Source organism: Rutilus rutilus (genome assembly GCF_951802725.1).
Source record: "Rutilus rutilus genome assembly, chromosome: 5".
Taxonomy (NCBI): Eukaryota; Metazoa; Chordata; class Actinopteri; order Cypriniformes; family Leuciscidae; genus Rutilus; species Rutilus rutilus.
Window position 1 is genome coordinate 37,965,628 of NC_140213.1, and position 24,395 is coordinate 37,990,022.

At 39.3% G+C, this 24,395-nt stretch overlaps 1 protein-coding gene across 2 annotated transcripts in view; it reads left to right on the top strand.

The window, feature by feature from the left end:
* cttnbp2 (cortactin binding protein 2) overlaps window positions 1-24,395 on the top strand; it is a 48,784-nt gene that overhangs the window by 7,745 nt on the left and 16,644 nt on the right. For both annotated transcript variants that reach the window (XM_084409820.1, XM_084409821.1), the window contains exons 3-8: window positions 16,806-17,030; window positions 18,762-20,202; window positions 22,573-22,779; window positions 22,907-23,006; window positions 23,498-23,648; window positions 24,090-24,317. In XM_084409820.1, coding sequence (XP_084265946.1) covers window positions 16,806-17,030; window positions 18,762-20,202; window positions 22,573-22,779; window positions 22,907-23,006; window positions 23,498-23,648; window positions 24,090-24,317 — 2,352 coding nt within the window. The remainder of the gene's footprint in view (window positions 1-16,805; window positions 17,031-18,761; window positions 20,203-22,572; window positions 22,780-22,906; window positions 23,007-23,497; window positions 23,649-24,089; window positions 24,318-24,395) is intronic.

Here is a 24,395-nt window from a genome sequence, read left to right on the forward strand (position 1 = left end):
TTTACATTCTATCTGTCAAATGCAAGAAGCAGAACCATAATTCCACATGCACGTGTCTGTAAGATCAGCTTAGCTGATCCTCACGCTGCCATTCAGCGAGGCAGGCGACAGTCAGCCGAGTGTTTTTGCGTGTGGGTGGCTGGATGGATGGACAGAAGCGCATGTTATGAGAACACTATCCAAACAGTTGAAAATCACTTTAATTTATAGACCCCCCATCTGAGGTATTTTCCAGCACCCTCCCCTTTATTTATAAGTGCACTCTCAATCATTTGTAAACACGAAAGATAAAGAATCATTGCAAAGTACTGGAATAAGCAGAATAAATCAAGCACCACAAGCATCGAGTCAGCCATTTTGTTTGCTTTTACCCTAATGGCTTTCTTTTTGCCTGAACAATTTAAGCAGAATTTACCAGAAAAGAGCGCTGAACTAGTATCCTTCAAGCTTTTTAGTGCAGTTGTGTGCAGAAGTGAAAGAAGGGGGGGGGGACCACCATTTCATAAAGTCAACTGAGTCATCAAATGTAGTAGGTGGGAATCAATAGAGTGGTTTTGGTGTCCAACAGGCAAAAATAAAGAAAGTTTACAAAAATAATGTCAAAATTGATTTTGAAACCGGTTTAGCCGAGGTTAAAGGAGGCCTGCATCACATACTTTGCTGTGTCATTTTGAACGTGATGTTGTTAAATATGATGGCACGGTGGCAGGAAGCGTCCCGTTTGGGTGATTATCTGTTTGAGTGAGTGCTCAGGTCATGGGCACCATGTTAACTTGCTGTTATTTCTGGCTGGAGGCCAGATGAAGACCAGCCCTGTTGATGTGACAGCCGCCGCTCCACCAGACTCTCTTTGAGAGAGATTAGGGTTATGATGTGGAAATGTTGTCTTAACCCTCACAGCCTAACAGCACACAGATGCCCCAATATCATTAATAATATAATCTATTATTAATCTATCACATTGTGTCCTAAGTGAATGGAATTGTCCTGATGCACCATAATGCGCCAGATTTTCTAGATTAGGGTATTGAACAGTATAATGTTGCAAAAGTTTATATTAATTAAATTGTTGATCAGATGGTACAGAAATACCCTCAGTCTGGAGGGAAAATGAATACATATTTTATTTGTGATGGCAGATAAACAGATTTACTTAGAGTAGAAAGCATTTTTCATTTGACACAAATGAAAACAGTGAGACATGAGAATACAGTCTATTTAATATGTCATTTGAAACATAATGTCCTGCTATGCTTAATTTTCACCACCAGTTATTTTTGTATTTTTAATGTTTCGGCAGCTGACAATACCACATACCGAGCAAATATTGTACCATCTCTTGCAGTCTTGTGTTTGTTTGCAGAAAATTACCATTTAAAAGTTTGGGGTAAGTAATAAAAAAAATCAAATAAAAAAAATGTATTTTTTATTCAGCAAGGGTGCATTAAATTAATCAAACGTGACAGCTAAGACTTAAACATTGTTACAAAAAAATTATATTTCAAATAAATTTTGTTCTTCTGAACTTTCTATTCATCAAATAATCCAGAACAAGTTTAAGAAGCACACTTGTTTTCAACATAATAATAATAATAATACTACATGTTTCTTGAGCATATGAGAATGATTTATGAAAGATCATGTGACATTGAATTCAGCTTTGCCGTCAGGAACAAATTACATTTTAAAATATATTAAAATCGAAAACAGTTTCTTTGAATTGTAATTACATTTCACAATATTACAGTTTTACTCTATTTTTGATCAAATATTGACTTGGTGAGCAGTCTGAGCATAAGAGACTTCTCTCGAAAACATTTCCAATCGACCCCAAACTTTCGAATGGTGGTATGTGTGTGTAGCAGATTAGTGTTATTTGTAAAGTGAATAACTTTTGCGATCCGATCAGCCCGGTTCAAATAAGTAGATTGGTATTCAGAGGTTACAATTTGACGACGACTCCATATCGATATTGTATGTCTAAAGTTCAACGTTTTTACTGTTTTGCACGCAATACACATGTTCACCTACCATATCTGGGATTCGAATTGGGACCCAGGGATTCCCCAGTCCCAATTCGAAACAAATTACACCAAAATATATAATTTTCGTTTCAAACATGTATTTAATGATCAGTAAAATATGTTGTTGTCATTGCGATCAGACTAAAAGTAAATGTGATAGGGGGCCCCGGCTGTCAGTCAATATCTTCCAGTCACGCGGGCCCCTGATTGGTCCTGGCCCGTAAGCAACCACGTACCCTGCTTACCGATAGTTACGCCTGTGTCTCTTCGTGGTCAGTACAGTTTCTGTTTGTTATTCTATATTGGAATCATGATGAGTTAGAGACATTGTGACAGACTTCAGGGGTATGCAGCACAAGCAGGCCTTTGTCAATGTGTAGTCCTTCTGGGGCTGTTTTGTCCTTCCCACTGTCTGAGGAGATATGACGCTTCTGAAATTAGGCTGAGACAAGATCCTGCAAGCATACAAATTGCTGTTCATAGTCCTTGGAGAGCAAAAAGGTAAGTGTCTAATTGTCCTTGCTTGCCCTTAAAACTGGCTCCCTTTAAATGCATCCGATTCCATCTTTGGCCATTTTGTTGGATCTTGCGCTGTTGTCTGAGAGCCCCTAATCATCCTGTCTGAGATTTTTTAGCTATATAGTAAGTGAATTATGATGTATATTATAATGTTATGATGAACTATATCCCTTTGACTAAGGATACTACTTTTTAGAAGGCAGCTGTCTGACTCTGGGAATGGGAACATGGTTCATGTAACATTAACAACACATTATTAGCTGTTTGATAATGTAGTCAAGCAAAAGCTAATCATATTAATTACAGTTATGTGTCTGTCATTGTAAAGAGTGATACCATTGCGCATCGTTTACTACAGTAAAGTTGACCGAGGGGATCTCTGAGCTGGTGCGAGTGAGTGGAGGCGGGCTAATTTGCATATTCATGGATCCACGGGTACTAAATGAAGCAAGGGTGTTTACATGCAAGCTATTTTAAGGCATGAAGAATTTTTTTCACGGGGAAAAAACATTTAAATGTGTCATTTTTGTGATTAAAGACGAGTTAAATGACGAGGATAAAATGATTGACTACAGGGGCACTTTAACCACTCAGTCACACCACCTTTGTTTTTCCTTCCTCAAAACTTTGCAGCAAAAACTGAAATGAGGCAGAAGCTGAATACTCGTTGTTTAAAATGTCAGTTGGGATGAGGCCGTGCTGTTTCTCACTGAGAGCCGAACGGCAGTTTAGTCACTTCATGTGCCAGTAACTGGTCTGCTGCCAGTAACTTAAATTTCATCTCTGTTGTTGTCAGAGTCGTGTTTTTTTTTTTTTTTTTTTTTTGCCAACCTTAGTTATCTTCTCATGAAGATGGCCAGACATCTCTATTATGAATCCTTTTAAAAAAATAAGTAAATAAGCTGTACTTATGTCAGCCATTTTACATGATTTGCAACTTGCTAGTCAATTGCTGGTGGTATTATTGGGAGACACATTCTCATTCTAGGGGGTATTTGATTGGACAAAAGTCTATGTAGTGCAGGATGAGTCTTTAGTCCATTTTCCCATAACACTGTGCCTACACCAGACGTGACCATCAAGTTAAAGGGTAACTCTCGCCAAAATTGAACCTAGGCTCTTTTTGTTAATCTACCCGAGTCAAACTTTCGTTTAAAAGCATAATTAGAATGGAAACGCCACTTTTAAGTTTGACCGTGTTTTCGTTTTAGGTCAAAATGCCTTTTGAATGGGAGTGCATGGGGCACTTCTATGACAGCATCAAAATCGCTATTTTTAAAACACTAAGAAGGCTCGACACAACATGAAACTTTGCTCGAAGTATCACCAGGTGCTCTACACGTGAACTTGAGCATTGACTACATTGTTTGTGTACACAGAGTTTACTAAAAAGAAAGGTTTTGTACGACTCACTTTATCCGTTAGTGTTTCCGGTGGCTGAAATTCTGTCAGTCAAAAGTAGTCGATCTCCGAATGCAACGTAACATGAGGAGGGTAAAGATGGAAAGCTCCTAAAACTTGTTTCCATATAAATTCACGTATATTTTTTATCTAAGTTATCATGCTTTTCATTGAAATTACAAGTTCTTGACATTTCCTCTTATGGTGTCAGTTCATTACGTTGCATTCAGAGATCGACTTCTTTTGACTGACAAAATTCTAGCTACCGGAAACACTAACTGATAAAGTGAGTCATACAAAACCTTTCTTTTTAGTAAACTCTGTTCAAGTTCATGTGCAGAGCCCCTGGTCGGCTTAGTTTTGGTGTGTTCTGCACCATTGGCACTGTCTGTTTGTTTTTTTTGCAGCATGTTGAATCTGTGTCGGGCCATTGGTGAGAGAGAAATCTGATTCGCTGTAGCGAACGAGTTAGTTCACAAGAATAAAAGCGAAAGTGATGAAAGCGAGCAAAGAAGTCAAGACAGAAATAGACATATTTACTTATATGCAGGCGCAGAACACACGTGCTAGTTGACAGTCGACTTTAGTGCTTTTCGAGTGTTCAAGCGCAGGTTTTTGGCTGCCGACGAGAGGCGACAACACAATCAACTTTCACCGGCGCCAGTTCTTTGATGTCGGCTTAGTGTGTCCTGGACTTAAATACGTGGCTTCAGAGCTAACAGACATGGACTAAATGCCACAGAACTCAAATTTTGATTTCACAGGGCTTTAAGAGACTGAACTGTTTGTGTCTGAGAATTTACTATCAAGCCAAAATGTGGCACAGACTCGCACTTCCTCTCAGACTATACTAAGTACATCCTTAAAATAAATACGTTTATTCTACTAAGCTACCCTGAAGGCTAAGAAGACATATATAATGTAGGATGAATCTCCTCAGGCTCATGGACATTGCTTAAAAGTGATGAATATATTCTTTTCCTGAATATTTCATCAAGTCAGTTAATAGTTTCCTGGACTGGTGTAAGAATCTGTTCTAGTATAGAAACAAGTTTGCAGTATACTGTATGGTGCAATCCTTTATTCACTGGCTGTTTGAAATAAGATGACATATTTATGAAAAAATTAGTCATCCATTTTGAGCTTGTTTTAGCTGCTTGAGGAAAACAAATAGTGTCACTCAAAATGGAGCTGCCTACATGCCTGTAATGAAGAGCATACAGATAGAAGACGCCCTTTATGTGACGCATACATGGTCTGACTCTTGAGAATTCTTGCTTCTTTTCAACTGAAAATAGCATAGATATGGTTATGTTTTTATATTCACATAGTGAATGGTTATATGAAAACATACTTATTACAGACGAGAACGTTTTTATTTTATTGTATTTTATTTGTTAGGAAAGTTGCATGTCTGAATCTGTAAGGTTGTGTGCAGGCTATGGGTTTCACATGTTTATTGGCTTTTCTTAGATTGGTCTGCGGAGCTCCTCGCAGAGATGTAGTTCATTCGAGAGGGTAATTAAAATAGGCCACAAACATCATTAGAGAGGCATGACCAGTTTTAGCGTTCCAGCAGTGCCTGTCGATCTAGAGGCGGAAATATACTGAATCCCTCTCAAGTTCTGTTTCAATGACTCGGTGGGGAAAAAAAACGACCATCCCCCTACCAACCCCCCACCAAACCATCATGCATTCAGCTGTGTTAAATAATTAAAGGATGTATGGCTTCCTTATATAATGACGTTGCTATAAATACTCAGCATATGTGGGGTGGATATCTGGTGTGGAGAAATTGGGTTCCTTCATAGTAGACATGTATGTATGTATGTGTGTATATATATATATATATATACACACACACACATTATATGTTTATATATTAGAGCTGCACGATTCTGGATAAATTGAGAATCACAATTTTTTTGTTTCAAATAGAGATCAAAATTTTTTCACGATTCTGAACAGACAATTAAACTAAATAACGTAATTTAGTAGAGGTTCTGACAAAATGTTAATTGTTGCAGTTTTCTTAAAAAAATTAAATCAATTGTTATGAATTATAAAAAAAAAATGGTTTGAATGAATGATTCAATGACTCACTCATAAATACTTTACTTGTTTCAGCTTGTTTGAACGAATATATTGAATGATTCAATGACATACATTGTAAACAGTCACTTGTCACCACCTAGTGGCGTAACGATGTAATGGATATAATCGTTATTTGAAGCACCAAGTTACTTTCAAAAGGTGATTTACTCTATTTTGATCGCTACCGTATGTAGACATCAGTGTTTATATCTGAACTATAAACTTTTATCCCAGTACTTCTGTGATCATTTGAATATTTGTAACACAAAAATAATGATACTGTGTGGTTGAAAAGACCACTGTTTGTGAAGCCATTTCATTCCTATACATGATAACTGCTCTCTCTGGGTCAACACACACACACAACCCACACACACACACTCCAGTTTTGTCTTCGCATTTTAGAGCCTGTGTCTCTAATTGCAAAGTAGAATCCTATACTGCTATACCATGTGCTGTTTCTCATGAGTACACTGTAAATTCCTCTGTAAATAATGGAATTGGCTTTTGCAGCCAATCAGCAGGTGTTTTGCTTTATGTGTGGTGTGTGACTGTGGCTTGTGGTTTAATTTTCCTAAGTGCATCCTGTGAGGAAGTAAATATGGTTTTGTTTGTGTGAAAACCTCAATGTATGCTTAACAGGCACTTGTCACTATAGCACGCTAGGGGTACCGAGCTTTGCCTTTCTCTTGTGACTTGATGATTCACTCATTTCTGGCAACTTCTTCTGAGCTACTTCTCTTCAAAGAATCCAAATAATCTTTTCTCTTCTGTAAATGCCAGTGAGCCACTGCTGTGACCTGTTTATGTAAGAGCTCCTTGTGGGGCTGAACTCGGATGTTTGAGCCATGTTGCTTCGACTTTGACAGGAAGAGAAAAGCAGGGTTAGTCGTGATTCATTGCTTCACATTGTTCACAATATGGAAAAATGCCCCAAGTGGTACACATTTATGTAACATACGGGAACATTACGTGTGCCTGAGCGTATGTATTAGTATAAAGTGTTTAATCCAGATCAAATAACTTTATCCTCATGTTTAAATATGGCTGAATTTATCCCCGTCTCTCCTGCTCACCCATATAGAAGATGTCATGCCGCATTTGGGATATATGCCGCAAAAGCATGACTGGCTTTCCATAAGTGAATCCCAAAGGGAAGCCGATTTCTGTGTGTGTGTGAGTGTTTCACGTCAGAGTAAAGCAGCGCTGTGAGCATAATATGAATCTGACCCAGAAGTGAGTATGAACGTGGGAGTATGACAGCTCTTCTTTACTTCATGAGCAGTGCTGTATGTAGTAATGTCTCTATATGGCATCAGTGTCTTATTTTCATGCCGACTTTCCTTCCTCTCAATTGAGATCAAGTTTGTTTCACTGTTTTTCCTTCGTTTTGACATTCCCTGCTGAATAGTGTTTATAGACAGCTTGTAATTAAATGTACAGGATTTCTTCATTGCCGGAATTGTTTGTTATTGATTTTGTCTCTTAACTCTGTCAGTTCTGCTTCACTCAGCTGCGTCCCATTAATTGGATTGCTACTTTTAATAGATATTTGACAAATGGCACAATGTCATTTACCCTATTTTGCCTGAACAGATGTCATGAGAATAATGTTTCTATCACGTCCTCCGAGGTAAGCTCATCAGTATACCCCCTGAAGAGATGGCAGAAACCAGCCACATGTGCTGGTACAAGCTATCTTTTTTTCTTTTCTTTTTTTTTACAACACAACAACACCTGCAATAGCAAAGTGCCGGTGAATTAAGTAGCCATAAATACAGTTCTTACAATATTACTTTAATTACTTTAATTTTTGAAGCTGCAGTCCATAGTTTTTCTTCTTTGTTGCCATCTCTGTTCAAAATCTGCAATTGCAGTTATTCGCGGAATGAATAATAATAATAATGTTTGTTTTTTATAGCGCCTTTCAAGAACCCAAGGTCACTTCACAAAAGAATACAAACAGTTGACAGACAAAGAGACAAGCAATCTGCTTATTATAACAATCAAACAAGCAGAAAAGCAAAAACCAATACTACAAATAATTAACATGAGAAGTTATAGAATCAAAGAAAACATCAATTTCGATAAAGTAAACATGAAAAAAGTGGAAAAAGTGAAAAAGTGGAAGACAGAGAAATAGAGAGGAAAATAATTATTTACTGAGCATGGTGAATAGATGAGTTTTAAGTTGAGATTTGAAGGTCAACTTTATCAACTATCAACAACTTTCTCAATTATCAACTTTACGTGGGTTGTGCCTCGGCACGGCACAGTGCGGGCGAATCCAATGTTTTGAGGAGAATGTGCGGCTGTCAGTCACCGCGCCGGTGTGGGTACTCTTTCGGAATCACAGATTCTACTTTTTGGAAGTATGACCAACATAAGAATTTTCATCTGAACAAGCAAGTAACATCCACTTTTGTTCTGACCAACTAAGGGGAAAAAAGCATTGCAGTAAATCGTGCTGATTAAATCTATTGATCGGTTATCACATCAGGTCAAACCGTGCAAATTATACTCAAATTGTTAATGTTAACAACATCAGCATTGCGCATGGGCCCGGTTGCAGTGTCTTTTTTTTCTGTAGCCACTCCGAAGTCTTTTGCATTTTACAACAAGTGAATCTCCAGTTTGTCGTTTGAACCTTTCTGGATCCGCCATTAAATTGACAAGTTTAATTATATCAAGTGCTGTGAGAAAAGGCTATAAATCTCCACATCCAACATCCTCACACGCAACATAGCCTACTAGCCAAGACACCTTCTTTATGTGTACAGATGTGACGTAATGACGAAAAGACATGCTCGAATTTCCCGTGGAAATCCACCAGTGCCACTGGAATTAAAAACATTATTACAAGCTTACCGTTTTGAATCGAGCTAAGGCAAGCAGATACTTTTGAACACTGGCTTATGTACTTGCTCAAATTTATTTTGGATAATTTTTAACCCAAAAAAGTTACGGACTGCAGCTTTAATTAAATAATTATATTTTACATTTAAATAAAATCAAATATATATTAAATATTAATAAAAAATACTGTATCTATACCATAGTGTATATATTCTATATGAATTTGGAGATTCAAATTGTGGAGTTGTGCTGCTTAATATTTATATTAATACAATTGGAAACTGTGGTGCATTTTTCAGGATTCTTTGATCAATAGATGATTCAAAAGAACAGCATTTATTTGAAATAGACATCTTTTTATTAACATTAAGAATGTCTTACTCTTTATCATCACTTTTCAACAATTTAATGCAAACTTGCTGAATAAAAGTATTATTTTAAATACTTTAATTTAAATGACATTTGATGTTGCGTATTCATTTTCGACCTTAGGCACTAAGGGTTGTACTTATGGGTTAGGGCTAGTACTTGAATGAGAGGGTATGACAGATGGTGGTTGGTATTGGAGGTTTTCAGATGGGGGGCGGGTTGGTCTGTAGGGACCCCTCGGTTGCCCAGATTCTCTCTCTCCCTGTGGACCCTGTCCTCTCCCTTTACCCCCTGAAAAGAAACCCCTAGTGCCCTAATTTTCTACCAAAACCAAACATTACACAGGCTCTATACCATATGCTATTCTGCCTGATCGTCAACATTGAGCCATTCAATCTGTCCAGGAAAACTGCTGTGAAAATGTTTGACTCCGAGTCTTTAACTGTGATGTGACTGTCACAAGACTAAATTTCCTCTCCGTTCCTCTTTTCCCCTCCACTAGCCTGATGCCTTTTGATCTCGCATTTGGGTTAGGAGAGCTGCGGAAGTCCTTGGCCCACAAAGCCAGCTCTGTGTTGATCTAATTGAAAGGCCCCTTGTGAGAGTCTTTGGACATGCACTCACATTCAAACAGAAGAGACACAGAAAAAGAGCTTTCTCTCATAGAAAAGCCTTACACATGAGCTAACCTCTTCTAGTTAGTGTAATATGTCTGAGGGTAATGCTGGAAATCCATGGCAGATTTTGGGGATTTGTGGCTCCCATAGAAACTTAACACTTGCATTGGCCTTGGCTTGGTCCAGTTCAGTGACATTAAGAGGAAGTGACTCGATGCTTCACCTTTTAACAGAAATTTCCACACAAAAAAAAAGCTTCAAAAATGTGTTAGTACTTTGGATAATTATACTTTTTAGATACTCGTTGGGAAATAGTATATTGGCTCTTCCATAATCCTCACCTTGGTTCCCAGTTTCAGTCATCCCCTGTCACTCCCCTCAAACCGTCATTGTCCTCCCCTCTCTCTCTGCTCATTTTCAGTGCCTCTTCCCCTTTGGCAGGGTGCCCTGGACCCCTCACTCAGCCAGCGCGTGCCTGTAAAGGTTAATGCTAATAATACCAGAGACCTGCCTGAACTCCACTAGGAGTCCTGTGTACACAATTTAAACTCAAAATCTGGCAGAGAGAGTATGTGATGTTTCAACAGGGTTTCTTGTCTTATTCATCCCCTAAAAACCGAGTCAGATCAGGAGACATAGCTGTATAAATAACCTTGGCTTGGCATTTAATGGGCAATAAGATGTTTCCTGCTTCCTCTGCAGTCCACCATTTGGATGCCAAAACAAAAATGGGTTACTCGCGAATTGCTATGATATTGATGCATATTAGCACATGCCTGCCCAAATATACATATTCAAGCAACACTAAGTAACTTTTTTTTACCTTAAAATAATGTTTCCAAAATCGTATCAGTGGTTCATCAAGTCGTAACAGGGTGAAAGGCACTTCTGGATTCGCTTTGCAGCCCTATATCTGCTATAAACACACTATGCAGGTGTTTGCCAAACGGGTCGCGTTTCTGTAAACTACAAAATTGACTTGTTCTATGTCAAGCGTTACAATAGTCATTATTTAGTTTTTCTTTGTTTCTGATGTCGCAATACATCATACTTTCATGAAATCATGCAACATACTCTACCTTGTCTGTGGACATCGTTCATTCCAAAGCCGGTGCTAGATTAACAGCGAGCGTGCGTGCGACGGTAGGCGGCGAAATTATTTACGACAGTGATAATGGACAATTCCGCTTCCAACCTGTAGGGCGACCGAAGAGGAAAAGTTCCTTAGTGTTGCTTTAAAGGGATAGTTAATCCAAAAATGGCAATTCTGTCATCATTTACTTACTTTCACGTTGTTCCAAACATCCTGTATGAATTTCTTTCTTCTGTGGAATATAAAAGAAGGTACAGTATTTTGAGAAATGTCTTTTATTTTATTTTCTAAAAATTGAAGCGAACTGGCTCCAATGATGTTTGGTTACCAACGTTCTTCAAATAAATGTTGTGTTCTGCAGAAGAAAGAAAAGCTATCAGGTTTGAAACGACATGAGGGTGAGTAAATGTCCCTTTAAATTAAAGTGACGAGTGAAAAAATTCTTGCAAAGCTAAATTTTGACTTCAATTACAAGCGGATTACGGAAATGTATGATATGGCCCTTGAATAATCTTCTTGTAATTTTGTTAAGTTAAGTTTTGGCCTGAAGTGAGGGGTTTTACCAGTGTCTGTTATAACAAACTGTTGCAGCAAAATAGAAATGAATGCCTGATGTACTAAAAGACTTAAATCTCTTTCTACAGTATAATGGAAAGTGGCCTTATTATAACTAGCTAAATAATTTGTGTTAGAATTAACAGAAGTGTATTGTACAGAGCAGCTTTGTTCTGATGTTTCACAAACAATAATAATATCAAGCCCTACAGTCAGACATTACTCTGTTGATTTGTGGCTAGTTTCCCCCCGCCTTTTGCTTTGAACAAGAATGTTGATCTCCGATCATCTTTACCCTTGATACCGCAGAATGTGTTGTGTGTTGCTCTTGTCCGTGATGGACAGATAAAGTAGTGCATATGGAGGAGGAGGGACGGCACAGCCTCTGTGATTATAGAAGAGATTTGTGAAAGCCTAGAGGAAAGTGCCAGATGGCTGAGAATCTCAAAGCCCTCCATTCTCTGTCTGCCATGACACACAGACGTTTCTCCCGCCTCCAGATTCCCATCTCTTTAGATCTTTCTCTCTCTCTTGCTCTCAATCTCTCCCTCAACCCCCTCCTCATGCTCCCCTGCTCTCTTTTTTCCTCAAGACTTTGCGATGTTTACTGTCTCTCTATGTTTCTCCACATTCTGAGGGTCTTGCTAATAATAAAACATGTTTTCTTGAATATTCATATTTTTAACAATAGTTTCAATATACAGTATATTATCAATTTCCTGTGTCAATATGATTTTCCATTCATTAGTCTTTTGTCATATCCCTTTAAAACAAAAGTCCTTACTGATATGATCATCCTCATGGTGACACCACTGAGAACAACAGCATAAATTTCAGTAAGGTATTGTAAGTATTATCATAAGTATTGTCAATGAATAAAAAGTGCCTGAGGTTGACCAGAGCATATTTGTGGCATACCGTTTATATATTACAACATAAGCAGTTAAAATGCAAGGTTAAAGATTTAAAAAGTGTACTGCATAATAGGAATGACCACCATAAGGATTGTGAATATGATAAATCCTTCCTTTCCACTTGATCAATATTCTGTTGTAGACCATGGTGTAATGCTCAGTCTTTTTGAAACTTCATCCATCCATGCACATTCCTTTGATTTGAAGCTGGCTGTAATATTTCTCGCACACTTCCTTTTGTTTTCCACTTATATGGCAGACTGCACTCATAATGAAATAAGCCTGGTCCAGCACTGGTCTGTCTCTTCATGTTAAGTGGACTGAAAGCAACTCACTTAGAGAGAACTTTTATGCCCTTGAAAGCCATGATACACAGCAGAAGTAAACCGATCCTGACAATTGCAATGAGAGTCATCCATCTCAGGGATCGCGTATGTGTGTGTGTGTTTGTACATCTGTGTGTTGATTATTTCCTTCTTTGGTGAAGCAGTAACTGGGCATTAGCCTCCAGGATGCTTTGTGCTCTTTGCATGGTTCCTCCTGCTTTCAGTACACAGACTGTGCTAAATAGGGACACCCTGTAGAGAGTAAACTTGTAGATTATCGCTCTCATTTGATCTGCTTGTTCATTTTATAGTATTACTTATCCTGGACAGATGGGTAGTGTAGATCAGCCCAGTGGGTTGCCTGACACTGAGCATGTTTTGTGACACAGAATCCCTTATAATGTTCTTGGAGTCATTTAACTGAATCTGTGTCTTACACTATAAAAACAAAAAAATCTGTGAAATTTACGAAAAAATGGCAGCTGTGGTTGGCATACATTTTTTGTTTTACAAATTTCACTTAAAGGCACAATGTGTAACTTTTTTGCTTTAAAAATAGCAAAAATCACCATAGGCTATCTGTTTTTAGTTGTGTACTTACATTATCCCGACTGTTTCCAACAACTTTCAAACCAGGAGAAATTTGTAATTTAATTCGAAGACACGCCCCGTTTCTTTATTTCCGTTTTGTCGTCATCAATGGCGTCATATCCGCGTTGTCCCTGGTTTCCGCTCGTACTGCCATAGCAACCAGAGCCCTCTGATAGTAACCAAGGCGACTGACGTGGACAACTGTGTAGTTCGCAATGTCTATTTGCACGCTGTTGTTGTTTCGTTCAAACATTATGGACCATGGCAAGCAGACTTTGGATAAAAAAGGAGAACTAAAACGAGAATCAATATCAGCGCGGTGTTTTCGAGATGCCTAGAGCTCCCATAGACACTATATAAATGAGAGCTCCACGTCTGAGACTTCGACTGCTCCTACATGTACTCTATTAAACAGGTGAGCACATTTACATAAAACTAATCAATGTTATATAGTTCAACAATGATAAAATGTTAGAATATGATCTGTATGTTATTCTAATGTTGATCTAGCTTACTGCTAGTCTCATACAGACAAACTAACACATACATTTCAACACATTCAAATGCAGTTTAGTGTGCTAGTGTAATGTTAGACCAAGTGAAACAACGCTGTGTTACCTAACAAGTTTAATTTGTCTAATAAACTGACCTGTGAGTAGTAATTCTGCACTTGCGTGTAGTTCGGTAGAATGAAATGTCCTTATTCCTTTTATATCCGCGGGACTCGCGTCGTGTGTGGAGCTGATAGCTGTCTCTTAGCAATCCCGACCTGCTTCATATCACAGTCATGATAAAAACATAGATGTATTTACTCATCCATAAACATTATTAGATCGGTCGGCTTGACGTTGACGACAAGATCCATAATTCTTAGCAAATGTTGCGTCATCAAACTACGCCTTTGTTATTGTAAGAGGTTAGCGACCCCTAGCGGCGAAAGTTTCCATACTGTACGTTTAAATTTACAGTAAAAAAGAGCATTAATATATATAATGTTAATATACTAAAGTACTAAAATCTGTTTTGTACCTTTTATAATATAGTGACAACCACCATAAAAACACAAGTGCTACAGAGAAATCCACGTGATGAATCAAAGGTCATTAGATGTAGCTTTTCCACAAACGTTTATAAATATAGAAGGTTCACAACATCATACACACACATACAAAGCACCATTCATGGTAACGCACAACACTAAAATAGTAAACATTATAAATATTAATTTAATGTATTAATAATGTAACATTTAATTAAACATTTATCACGCAAAGATCGCAAGCTGCCCCAGATTACTGTTATTTACATCAACTGCACACTATACATGACATTCTTATTCAATCCTGGCAAACTGTGTATCATTAGAGGGATCTAGGACTCTAGATTTGATATTTGACCACTGTTCAGTGTTTATGATAAAAATGGTTACAGTGACAGTAATTTCATGATTACAAATGAAGTAATCAGTAGTTCCAATAGATAATTTTTCCAATAGAATAACAAGACACATCTATACTCAATCACGTCTGCTCTGGTTTATTTGCATTCATAGGGCTTAGCTGAATTACACAATAGGGCATTTAGTCCAAAAGTATGCACATTTGGAGAAATATTGCAGTTTTCACATGTTTACTTTATATCTTTTTAAATCAAATCATCATTTCTACTCATTTTCCACTGAATTATGTGATCTACAGTGTATTAGTGGCTTCAGACACTGTTCGTGACACTGATGCACCAACACATTCGCTGCACATGATACTGTACATCACTCATATTATTACTAATCATAAAACGTCCTCCTCATCCTGTAATGAATAACAGGTTTAAACTTCCATGTTCTGGATTGTACATAGACATAGAAACAAACACTAAGAAACATTTGTACAGATGAAACACGAAGCTAATAAATATATTATTACGACAATATATGGTTTGTGTGTTTTTCATTAACTTTGGGGTAATTCGTATAAGAATATAGAATGTTTACTCGGAATGCTAAGCAGGTATAGCGCTTAGCTAATTGTAAAAAGCTACAAATAATATATTTCTGCCTCATCAAATGACTCCATCTCATCAATCTTAACAATATAAGAAAAAAACTAATATGCATAACCAATAACAAAAAAACGAAACAATTATTTAAATGAAAAATCATCGTATGTGAAGTGTCAAACATGGAATTTCACTGTAAATTCTAAGATGACTTATTCTTTTTCACTTCCAAAAACTGTACCTTTAACCTTTCACAGTATTTTAAGGTAAAACAACATTAAATTTCCTGTTATACTGTATCTATTACAGGCTTTTTTTTATTGTATATTGTAAGAGAACCGTTACCAACTTAACAGATTTAGCAGGTCTTTTATCGTTAAAATAATATTTTTACTGAATATATATATATATATATATATATATATTTTTTTTTTTACAGAATTCTTGCATTGATGAAGGTGCATTTTTCGTCCCAGTGCAGATAAAAACGGTTAGCATCTTGAACTGTAAGTAGTTACAGTTAACCTGGTTGCTTCACTCCTGAATTTGTGTTGCATCCCCTTGCAGTGAAATACAGTCAGTCGTCTGTGTTGATTTGTGTCAGGGAAAACATCACATTTGTATTTGGTTGTTTGCCGTGCGGTGACAGGGTTGACCCTTAATTGACCCTGCTGAGATGACCAGCTGGTCTTGACACGACCTAAGTAAACGTCAGGCTTAATGATCACGCCTGAAAAAGTGCTAACCTGCTCTTTGTGAGCATGTATGTTTGAGTGCAACATGTCAGGATGTATTAAGAGGTTTGTGTGTGTCTTTGCATTGGAAAGTAGAAGAACTTAAATGCTTCTTTTGTTCTCCTTAGTTAGTAGTACACAATTGTTTGTGCACTAAGTTCCCACACTCAAACAATTCCCAAAGCATATACTCATAAGATCACGAGCAATGTTGGCGGTTTGTCTCTTGGCAGTCTCCCACTACTTACTGTACATGCATCACTGCGGTAACATAATGTGTAATAATTGCTCTGTGTTATTTGACAATAATTTGTCAGCATCCCACATGTACCACATTGACATCATAATGATGCTAGGAGTTGTATTTACCTCTTGATCTCTGGAAGTTTTCTGTTCTTTTATTGTCTTTACATGCACAAGATTATTCAGATATTGATTAGAATTTAGCCTGATTCCTTTTTTATGTAACCACTATGTAAAAAAAATAGCCTAGTTCCTGTTTCTGGAAATATGAAAAGGACAGCTTGCATACTGTGTTCCTGTATCAGAATTTTGGGTCTTATACACACCTTAGTCAGAATATCTACCGTAACTTAATATTTATGTGTGTGTGTCCAAGCAAGGGTAATTTTGAGTAATATTAGATACAGACAGTTGTGAAAATGCAAAGCTATTGAAAAAAACAATCTTTTAAAATTTCAAAAATGTTCTTCATAGGCTCGAAGGAAAGAAGTGTTCCTGCAGGAGCGTTATGGACAGTTCAGTCTGACGGACCCATTCCTCGCCATGCAGAGGGACTTTGAGTCAGGGACGGGACCAAAGGACTGTAGGCCTGTTAGCGCGAGCCCCATCACCGTGCTGGAAGCTGTAATGGCCCACTGCCGTAAGATGCAGGAGAGGATGTCTGCCCAGCTATCAGCCGCTGAGAGCAGACAGAAAAGGGTAAGATCTGTGTGATAATTGTGTGTATTCTGTATGTTTAACAGGGCAAGACTACAGAAAAGATTGTGTGTGAATTATTCTAAGATTATTTACATATTCTATCTGAAATAAGTCATCCTTTTCGCTAGGATTACGTTGACCTTGATTAAGTTTGCTGTCAGAGGTTTGCTGAGGTGTTCCTAGTTATTCTTGGAACATATTCTAGTATGCAATGTGTGCACCTGTGTGTCTTTTTGGGGGGAGTGTAGTAATTTGTCTACACCATCTATGCTGATATTGTTCTGGCAGGAAAAATTGATGACAGAAAAAAAAAAAGAGACTTTTAGGCAAAATCCACTTTTCCTAACCTCCATGAAAGCAAAGTGCATGTCAGAAAAGCAGAGTAAGAAAAAGAGCACCAGACAAGGCAAGCAATAATGGTATTTAAGAAGAAGAAGAAGAGGAGGTGTCAAAGAGGGAGAGAAACTGATGCTAAGCTCTAAAACACTCTGCCAAACACATCCGTAAATCTATATCTCACTATTTAAGATAGTGCTACGAAGAATACTAGCTACATGATATCAATGCAGGCCTTGAACTTTATACACACACACACACACACACACACACACACACACACACACACACACACACACACACACACACACACACACACACATACACACACACACACACGCATGCATGCTTCTTCCAAGTGACACCTGACCCTTCACTGCACACCACTTCTGCAGACCAGATATCAGCTGTGTTCACCATCTCAGTGGCTTCAGTTATATTGTAGGATAGTACTTGTGTATTATAAGATACAGTTTATATATAGGTACATAGCATGCATATTTACATGTTACACCGATACTGAGTGAACTCAGCTCTTTTTTCCAATAATAAACACTTGTGCTTGGTTGTTATGGTGACAGTTCTCTTATTGCATCGGTACTGTAGTTAATGCAACAGCTCATATATATATATAGTATAGATGTTTATGAATAGCATAAACATAGTTGTTTATCATAGTGATTATTACTGTCTGATTCTGTCTGGCCACTGCTTAAGTGTTTTCTTACATCTCTTAATTTCTGGGGAAGTGTTCATTTATTCATAGGCTAAGCAGCTTAAACCTGCAAATAAAGCTTGAACTACCTCTAACTTGTAGTGTCAATAAGTTCACCTTTTTTCTTGCATGTATTATAGGTTATTGCTCAGCAGTTGATGTTAGTAGTTACCCCCCCCCCCCCCCCATACAAATTCAATTCCCTCTTGATTATCATATTAAAAGCAACTGATACCTTAAAGGTCAAACTTCTATCACACATGAGTGATGTGATCAGCTCAGTCAGTACCTTAACACGAGTACTGATCCCTGAACATACTTTACAAAGACACAGTCTCCAAAATAGATCTGGTGTTTATAATATCATTTTTCTAATTGTCTGGCTCAGAAAACATGTAAAAAAAAAACACTTCAGCTGGTTTGTTAATGAAAAAGCTTAGTTAGTGGAGCTTAGACATAAACAGATAATTATGTAAGGTTAACTTAAGAGTAACTTCTGATTTGAGGATATTTCTTTAAGTTTAATCGTACTTGATTTTAAAGTAATTTTCAAGGCATGTTTACAAAGTTTTGTCCGAAAGACTGCTGTATCTTTAATTGTTTAATAATTACTGTCTTGCTTTATGTGTGTGTTATCTGCTCTCTGCGAGTCTCACATTTGCCCTGCTGCTGCTGTCTAGCTTGAAATGGAGAAACTGCAGCTGCAGAGCCTGGAGCAGGAACACAGGAAGCTGTCGGCTCAGCTGAAGGATGAGCGAGAGAAAAACAAACACGTGGTGATGTCACTGGTGCATGAATGCAAGCAGCTAGCTGCTCGTGTGGTTGAAGAGAACCAGCGCTTTGAGGAGCTCTCGTCCCGCACTGAGCAGGACAGTCGTTCTGTGGGTAGATTAGAGGAAGAACTGGCGTCTGAGCGACGTCGTAGCCAACAGATGGAAGCAGAGATGGAGAAACAGCTGGCTGAGTTTGACACAGAGCGAGAGCAGCTACGTGCCAGGCTTAGTCGCGAGGAGACGCGGGCTGTGGAGCTGCGGGCTGAAAGCGAAAATCTCCGCCAGCAGGTGGAGCAGCTAAGAACTGAGCGATGCAAAGATGCCCCACCACTGCCTTCTGTCACCCCAGCATCTGCCCCAGTTAAACCCAAGACTATGGCATCCGTGGCTGTGGGCACTGAGGCAACAGTCTACAAGACTGCTTCCTCTCAGACAGATGAAAATGAAGCAGCTAAAAAGGTGCCACTCTCTATCCCAGTCAAGCCTACAAGTTCTAGCTATGCTAGCATGAACCTACCTAAGACTTCCAGTGCTGGACGGGGGCTACACCACGGGAGCTCTCAGGCAGAAAATGGAGGAGAGGGCCAAACGCATCCACATGGCTCACATTCACCTGGTGTGTCTGCTACCTTGCCGACTGGGGTCAGTCCCCGCGTCCAGGCGGCCCGATACAAATTCCAACCCTCTGCCTCAGAGCAGGACCAAAATGGAACCGCAAACCAGAGCCCTCCTTCCCGCGATCTGTCCCCCACAAATCGAGACAACTTTGCTGCCAAACAGCAGGCTCGCCACACAGTTACACAGGTTCTCTCCCGCTTCACAAGCCCTCCAGCAGGGGGACCCCCTGCAGCCCTTCGGCCTGGTTTGCCACACTCCACATCTGAGGGAGGACCCTTCACAGGGCGTTTAGGCCACCCCCAGATAGGCCTTAAATCACCAACTGTGGCCCGCATCGACAGGGGTAACCCACCCCCCATCCCACCAAAAAAACCAGGACTGTCCCAGACACCATCCCCTCCACACCCACCAATCAAAATAGTAGGTGAAGCCAGCAGGTCCCCAGGAACAGGACTGGGGGTGGGCCTTGCCAAATCAACTGCCACCCCTCAGCTTCCTCCAAAGCCCTCCCTAGATTTGGGCGGTACAGTCCCAGCCTTGACTGCGTCACAGGTGGGTGCTTCCTGTACTGGCTGGCCGTGGGGGCAGCAGCCGACAGCAGCATGTGTGGAGTGTCCCCCTGTCACCACCTCCTCCACAGCTACCATTGTCATTAGTCCCTCCATAAACCCATCTAGTCTTCCGTCCCATAGCCCCCAGCACCCGGGCAGCACCCTGGCAGCAGCATCAGGTAAAAGGGTGCTCTGTTCTTCACCCTTACTTTCACTGCTTCTCCTTTCTACTCCCCTCCTTTTCCATATTTGATATATTACTCAGTAAGTCCTAGCAGAGGAGGATACAGAACCAAGAGAGGAGTATTCATAATCTACTAGGGTTACTTGCCGGTTGAAACACAGTACTTCAACATAACCAAGATAAGAGCATTTTTACAATTCTTGAGGGAACCTATCTATGTCTGGACAGTTTCTTGACCAAAGCACTTATAGATACAAACAGGTCAGGTTGACCCTCTCTTGACGATGCAGGTCTCTAGGGGTCTTTCCTGTAACCCATTCTGAAGCTGATGCCAGAGGCTGCTCTTTCCCCTTTCCTCCCATTGACCTACAGCATGGTTCTGCCTCTCCTGTGTTGCACCACTAACCATTTCCCACAATGTCTTAAACTTACCATTCCACTGTGTCCATGCTGCCATCTGTTTCTTTGTTTTACCTACTGTAAAGTAACTTGTGAATGTGGTGTTGTTCCCTGCATTTTTAAATGTTTCATTCAATGGTTTCATTGACGTTTCTAGACAACTAACACAATATAATTGTATTTGTCGTGACTTGCACTTAAATATTCATAAATAGGTCTTTATGCATTGATTCTGCACAATAGCAATTACTTTTACATCTGAGATATACCATTGATGTCTTTGTTTGAGAAGTGTAAATTCTTTTCTTAGAGCAGAGGTGTCCAATTAGGCTCCTGTAGTGCCAATGTCCTTCAAAGTGTCCTTGCAAACACACCTGACTGAAAGTTTGTAGTGATCTTTAAGACCTAGCTAATTCAGGTGTTTTTGAATACGATTGGAACTAAACTCTGCAGTACAGCAGCCCTCCAAGAGCATGGTTGGACACCCCTGTGCTAAAATGCTACCCTCCTAAAAGACCAGCTTAAATTAGCAGGTGCTGATTAGTGCTGATTTGTTGTTAGTCTAGCTGGTTGCTGGTCTTTCTTGTAAAGTCTTACTGGTAAAGCTAATTAAGAAGCCTGGTGGAAACACCAGTACAACAACATCCTACACTGGGGACCAACATCAAATATGCAACATATGCTGGTCTTTTCAGCTGGGTAGTTCCAAAAGATCTTTGACAGAGATGTCAGTTAGGTAGAGTCATGCACTAGTCTGTAAGCCAAATAAATGAGACAGCTCCAATTGCAGTTAGATTTTCCCCTTGGAAACAGTGTCAGAAGCTTTAGAGTTCTCTCATATTTTGAAATACCACCCTGTCTCTGCAGGCCTCTCCATAGCTCTCTGAGAACACCAAAGAAAGACAATTATAACACCATTGAAGGCAGAGCAAGTATTCCAGCAGAGTCTTTTTTCTTCAATGTCACTAGAGACTAATCCACAGGGTATCTCTGAAAGATGTCGGTAGCTAGCTGTCATCGCTAAATGCTAAAAATTAGCCCTTTTCTCCCTCTTTCTGCAGCCACTCAGCCATGGCAGTTCTCTGAGGCTCCTCTGCTCTCTTTGCCGCCCATTTTAACCCAGAAAAGAGACAATAATCTTATGCTTTCCACTGGACCTTAATGAAACAGCCTATCTCTATATCTATATCTCTATCTCTATCTATCGCTCTCAAAACTCCCTCCACTAACCAAGATAAACATATAGAATCCCTAGAGACAAAGCTATTTACAAACATGCTTTAGCATTAGCACTCAGATACTAGACTAGTTACATCCACACTGCAAGATGAGTTATTTGAATTCTGTTTTCACATACAGGTGCCAATTTGCCAGTAGTATTCCTGTGCATTGTGCTCTGTGCTTTCAAATTTAATGTTTCTCTGCTGTAGTTTCCATATTTCTAACGTTGTCTAATTGACGTGTCTCTCACAATCAGCACCATGTTTAGAATGTTTCAGTTTGTCTGACACTATTTACGATGCGTGACTTTCATTAATGTAACATAAACCGCTTGCTGCCTGATTTGATTTATCCAGTTGAGTTGTCTTTTATTTGATTTTGTTTTTAGCCTGACCTAAAAACCGATGAAATTGACTTAAGCATTTGAAAACTGATCTGATTTGTAGGATATAGTGTGTGGATTGCAGATGCACTCTCTAGAATAATACATTTCCAATGTTGTGCCAAAATGTGTACGTAACATAAACATTACGAGAAACATAACACAAATTTTTTATGTTCATCTTTCTGGAGGGTAATTTGGATACTGCTAGATACTCACTGCGCCAGTGGCAGTGGCCTTACATTTTTTCTGTATGACAAATGGAGTCAATCTTCTGGGTAATGTTTTGGTTCAGGGAACACGTTTTGACACAACACAAGCACCCTGCCTCACTAGTTACTGCTGTTGCTTGAACCCTCCCAGGCTGGTGTCCCTCCATAGTCCCCTCGCTAACCTGTGGTGACCCCGTCCCCCTGGATGACGGGCAAACCCTTCTCCTCCAAGCTGCTTCCCAGGGAAATGTCACTTTATTGTCTATGCTGCTTAACCAAGATCCACTATTGGATGTTCATCATCGTCAACATGAATTAACCTCTGCCTTGATCTCTGCTGCTCTTAATGGACACACAGGTACGTGCTGGGGATAAACATAAAAATGTTTGAATTTTGTTAGCATTGTGCTTTTGTCTAGTGTACATATACACAGTGCAAATGTATATGTTAATATGTAAATAATGTGTTTATGTCTCTTCTATAGACTGCTTAAATCTGCTGCTGACTTCAGGGGCATCTGCTGAAGCTGCCAATGAAACAGGATTTACGCCGTTACATGCCTCTGCTGTAAATGGTCACCATGGGTGGGTCCTCTGTTCTCCTTTCCCTTGCTGTTGTGGTGTTTTAACTCTTTTATTGTGTTTTAAGAACAGTGACACTTTTGCACATTTAATGGCACTGTTATTAAAATCCATATCAGGCGATCTGATAGGACAGACTATGATTCTTGGTTATTTTTGGCCACATGTAACAGGCTTGTTTTAAAACCTTTGCTTTGATGCAGTGAATGATTGACTGCTGAGTAGGTGGTACTGTCACTGTTGTCCAGGATGCATCAAAACGGATTAGCATTTTAAATGAAATGTGGTCACATGACTACTGCAGCAAGTGGTTTGAGTAATCAACATTTTGGACCCCTTTTGCATGTGTATTAAGCGCTGCCCGATTGTGATCAAATCAACAAAATTGGATGGTAGTGCTGGGTGTAACCAGGGTCTACAATATCTTGATAAATTTGTCTCTGATGTGTTTCTCAATGCAATGATACCAATCTCAGCTGCTCTTTCATTGGTAGGTGTGTGAAAGCTCTTGTAAAATGTGGAGCTGATTTGGAGAAGGAGTGTTTGCAGGGAAGGACCCCTCTGTACCTAGCCTGTGAACAGGGACATGTGGAGTGTGTGAAAGTCTTGTTAGATGCAGGAGCAGACCGTTCACATGTCACGACTGTGAGTTTTCAGTTCCGCACTGACACCAGTGTCTCACAAATGTCAATTACATTCTGAGTTCCTAAACACGTTAGGAAATACTGGTCCTCTGTTCATCTCCATGGTTACCTTAACAGTTGAGCGTGGGTATTTTGCGGTCTATGTGTTTTTCAGAATGTAATTACGGTCTCTATTTTAGAAACACTTAATTATGCCCTGGATGGTTTCTCAGTTTGCTGAAAAATCCCCAAAATATCCTGGGAAATTCTTTAGGTCTAAATTAAGGTTGTTTTCTGTTTTTATTTTTTATATATATTTTTTTATCTGTTTTGTTGTAAGTATGTGTATATCTGTAGATAAGTATGTTTGTGGACTTTCTTTCTCCACAATTTATTTTTTTATTTTTTATATATATAATTTTTTACATCTTTGCACTTGCGCTTAAGTGTTTGTTGTTTTCAGGACAACTGCACAGCTCTGCACGCCGCTGTCAGTTCAGGTCATGTGGGCCCTCTGAAGCTCCTGCTACACCACCCATCACCTGAACCAGACCTGGGTCTCCCTGCATCTCCTTCAGACTCCAATCAGGAGCTCCAACACCCTGGCATAACCAAGGCCAGTCACATCCTCAACCACAGTAACCAGGATGGCTGGACTGCTGCCCATATTGCTGCATCCAGGGGCTACAAGGTGACATGTTAGAGTTTGATGCCAAGTACACTGTTTTACATCAGAAAAGAATAGTTAGAAGTGGCTGATAACACATGC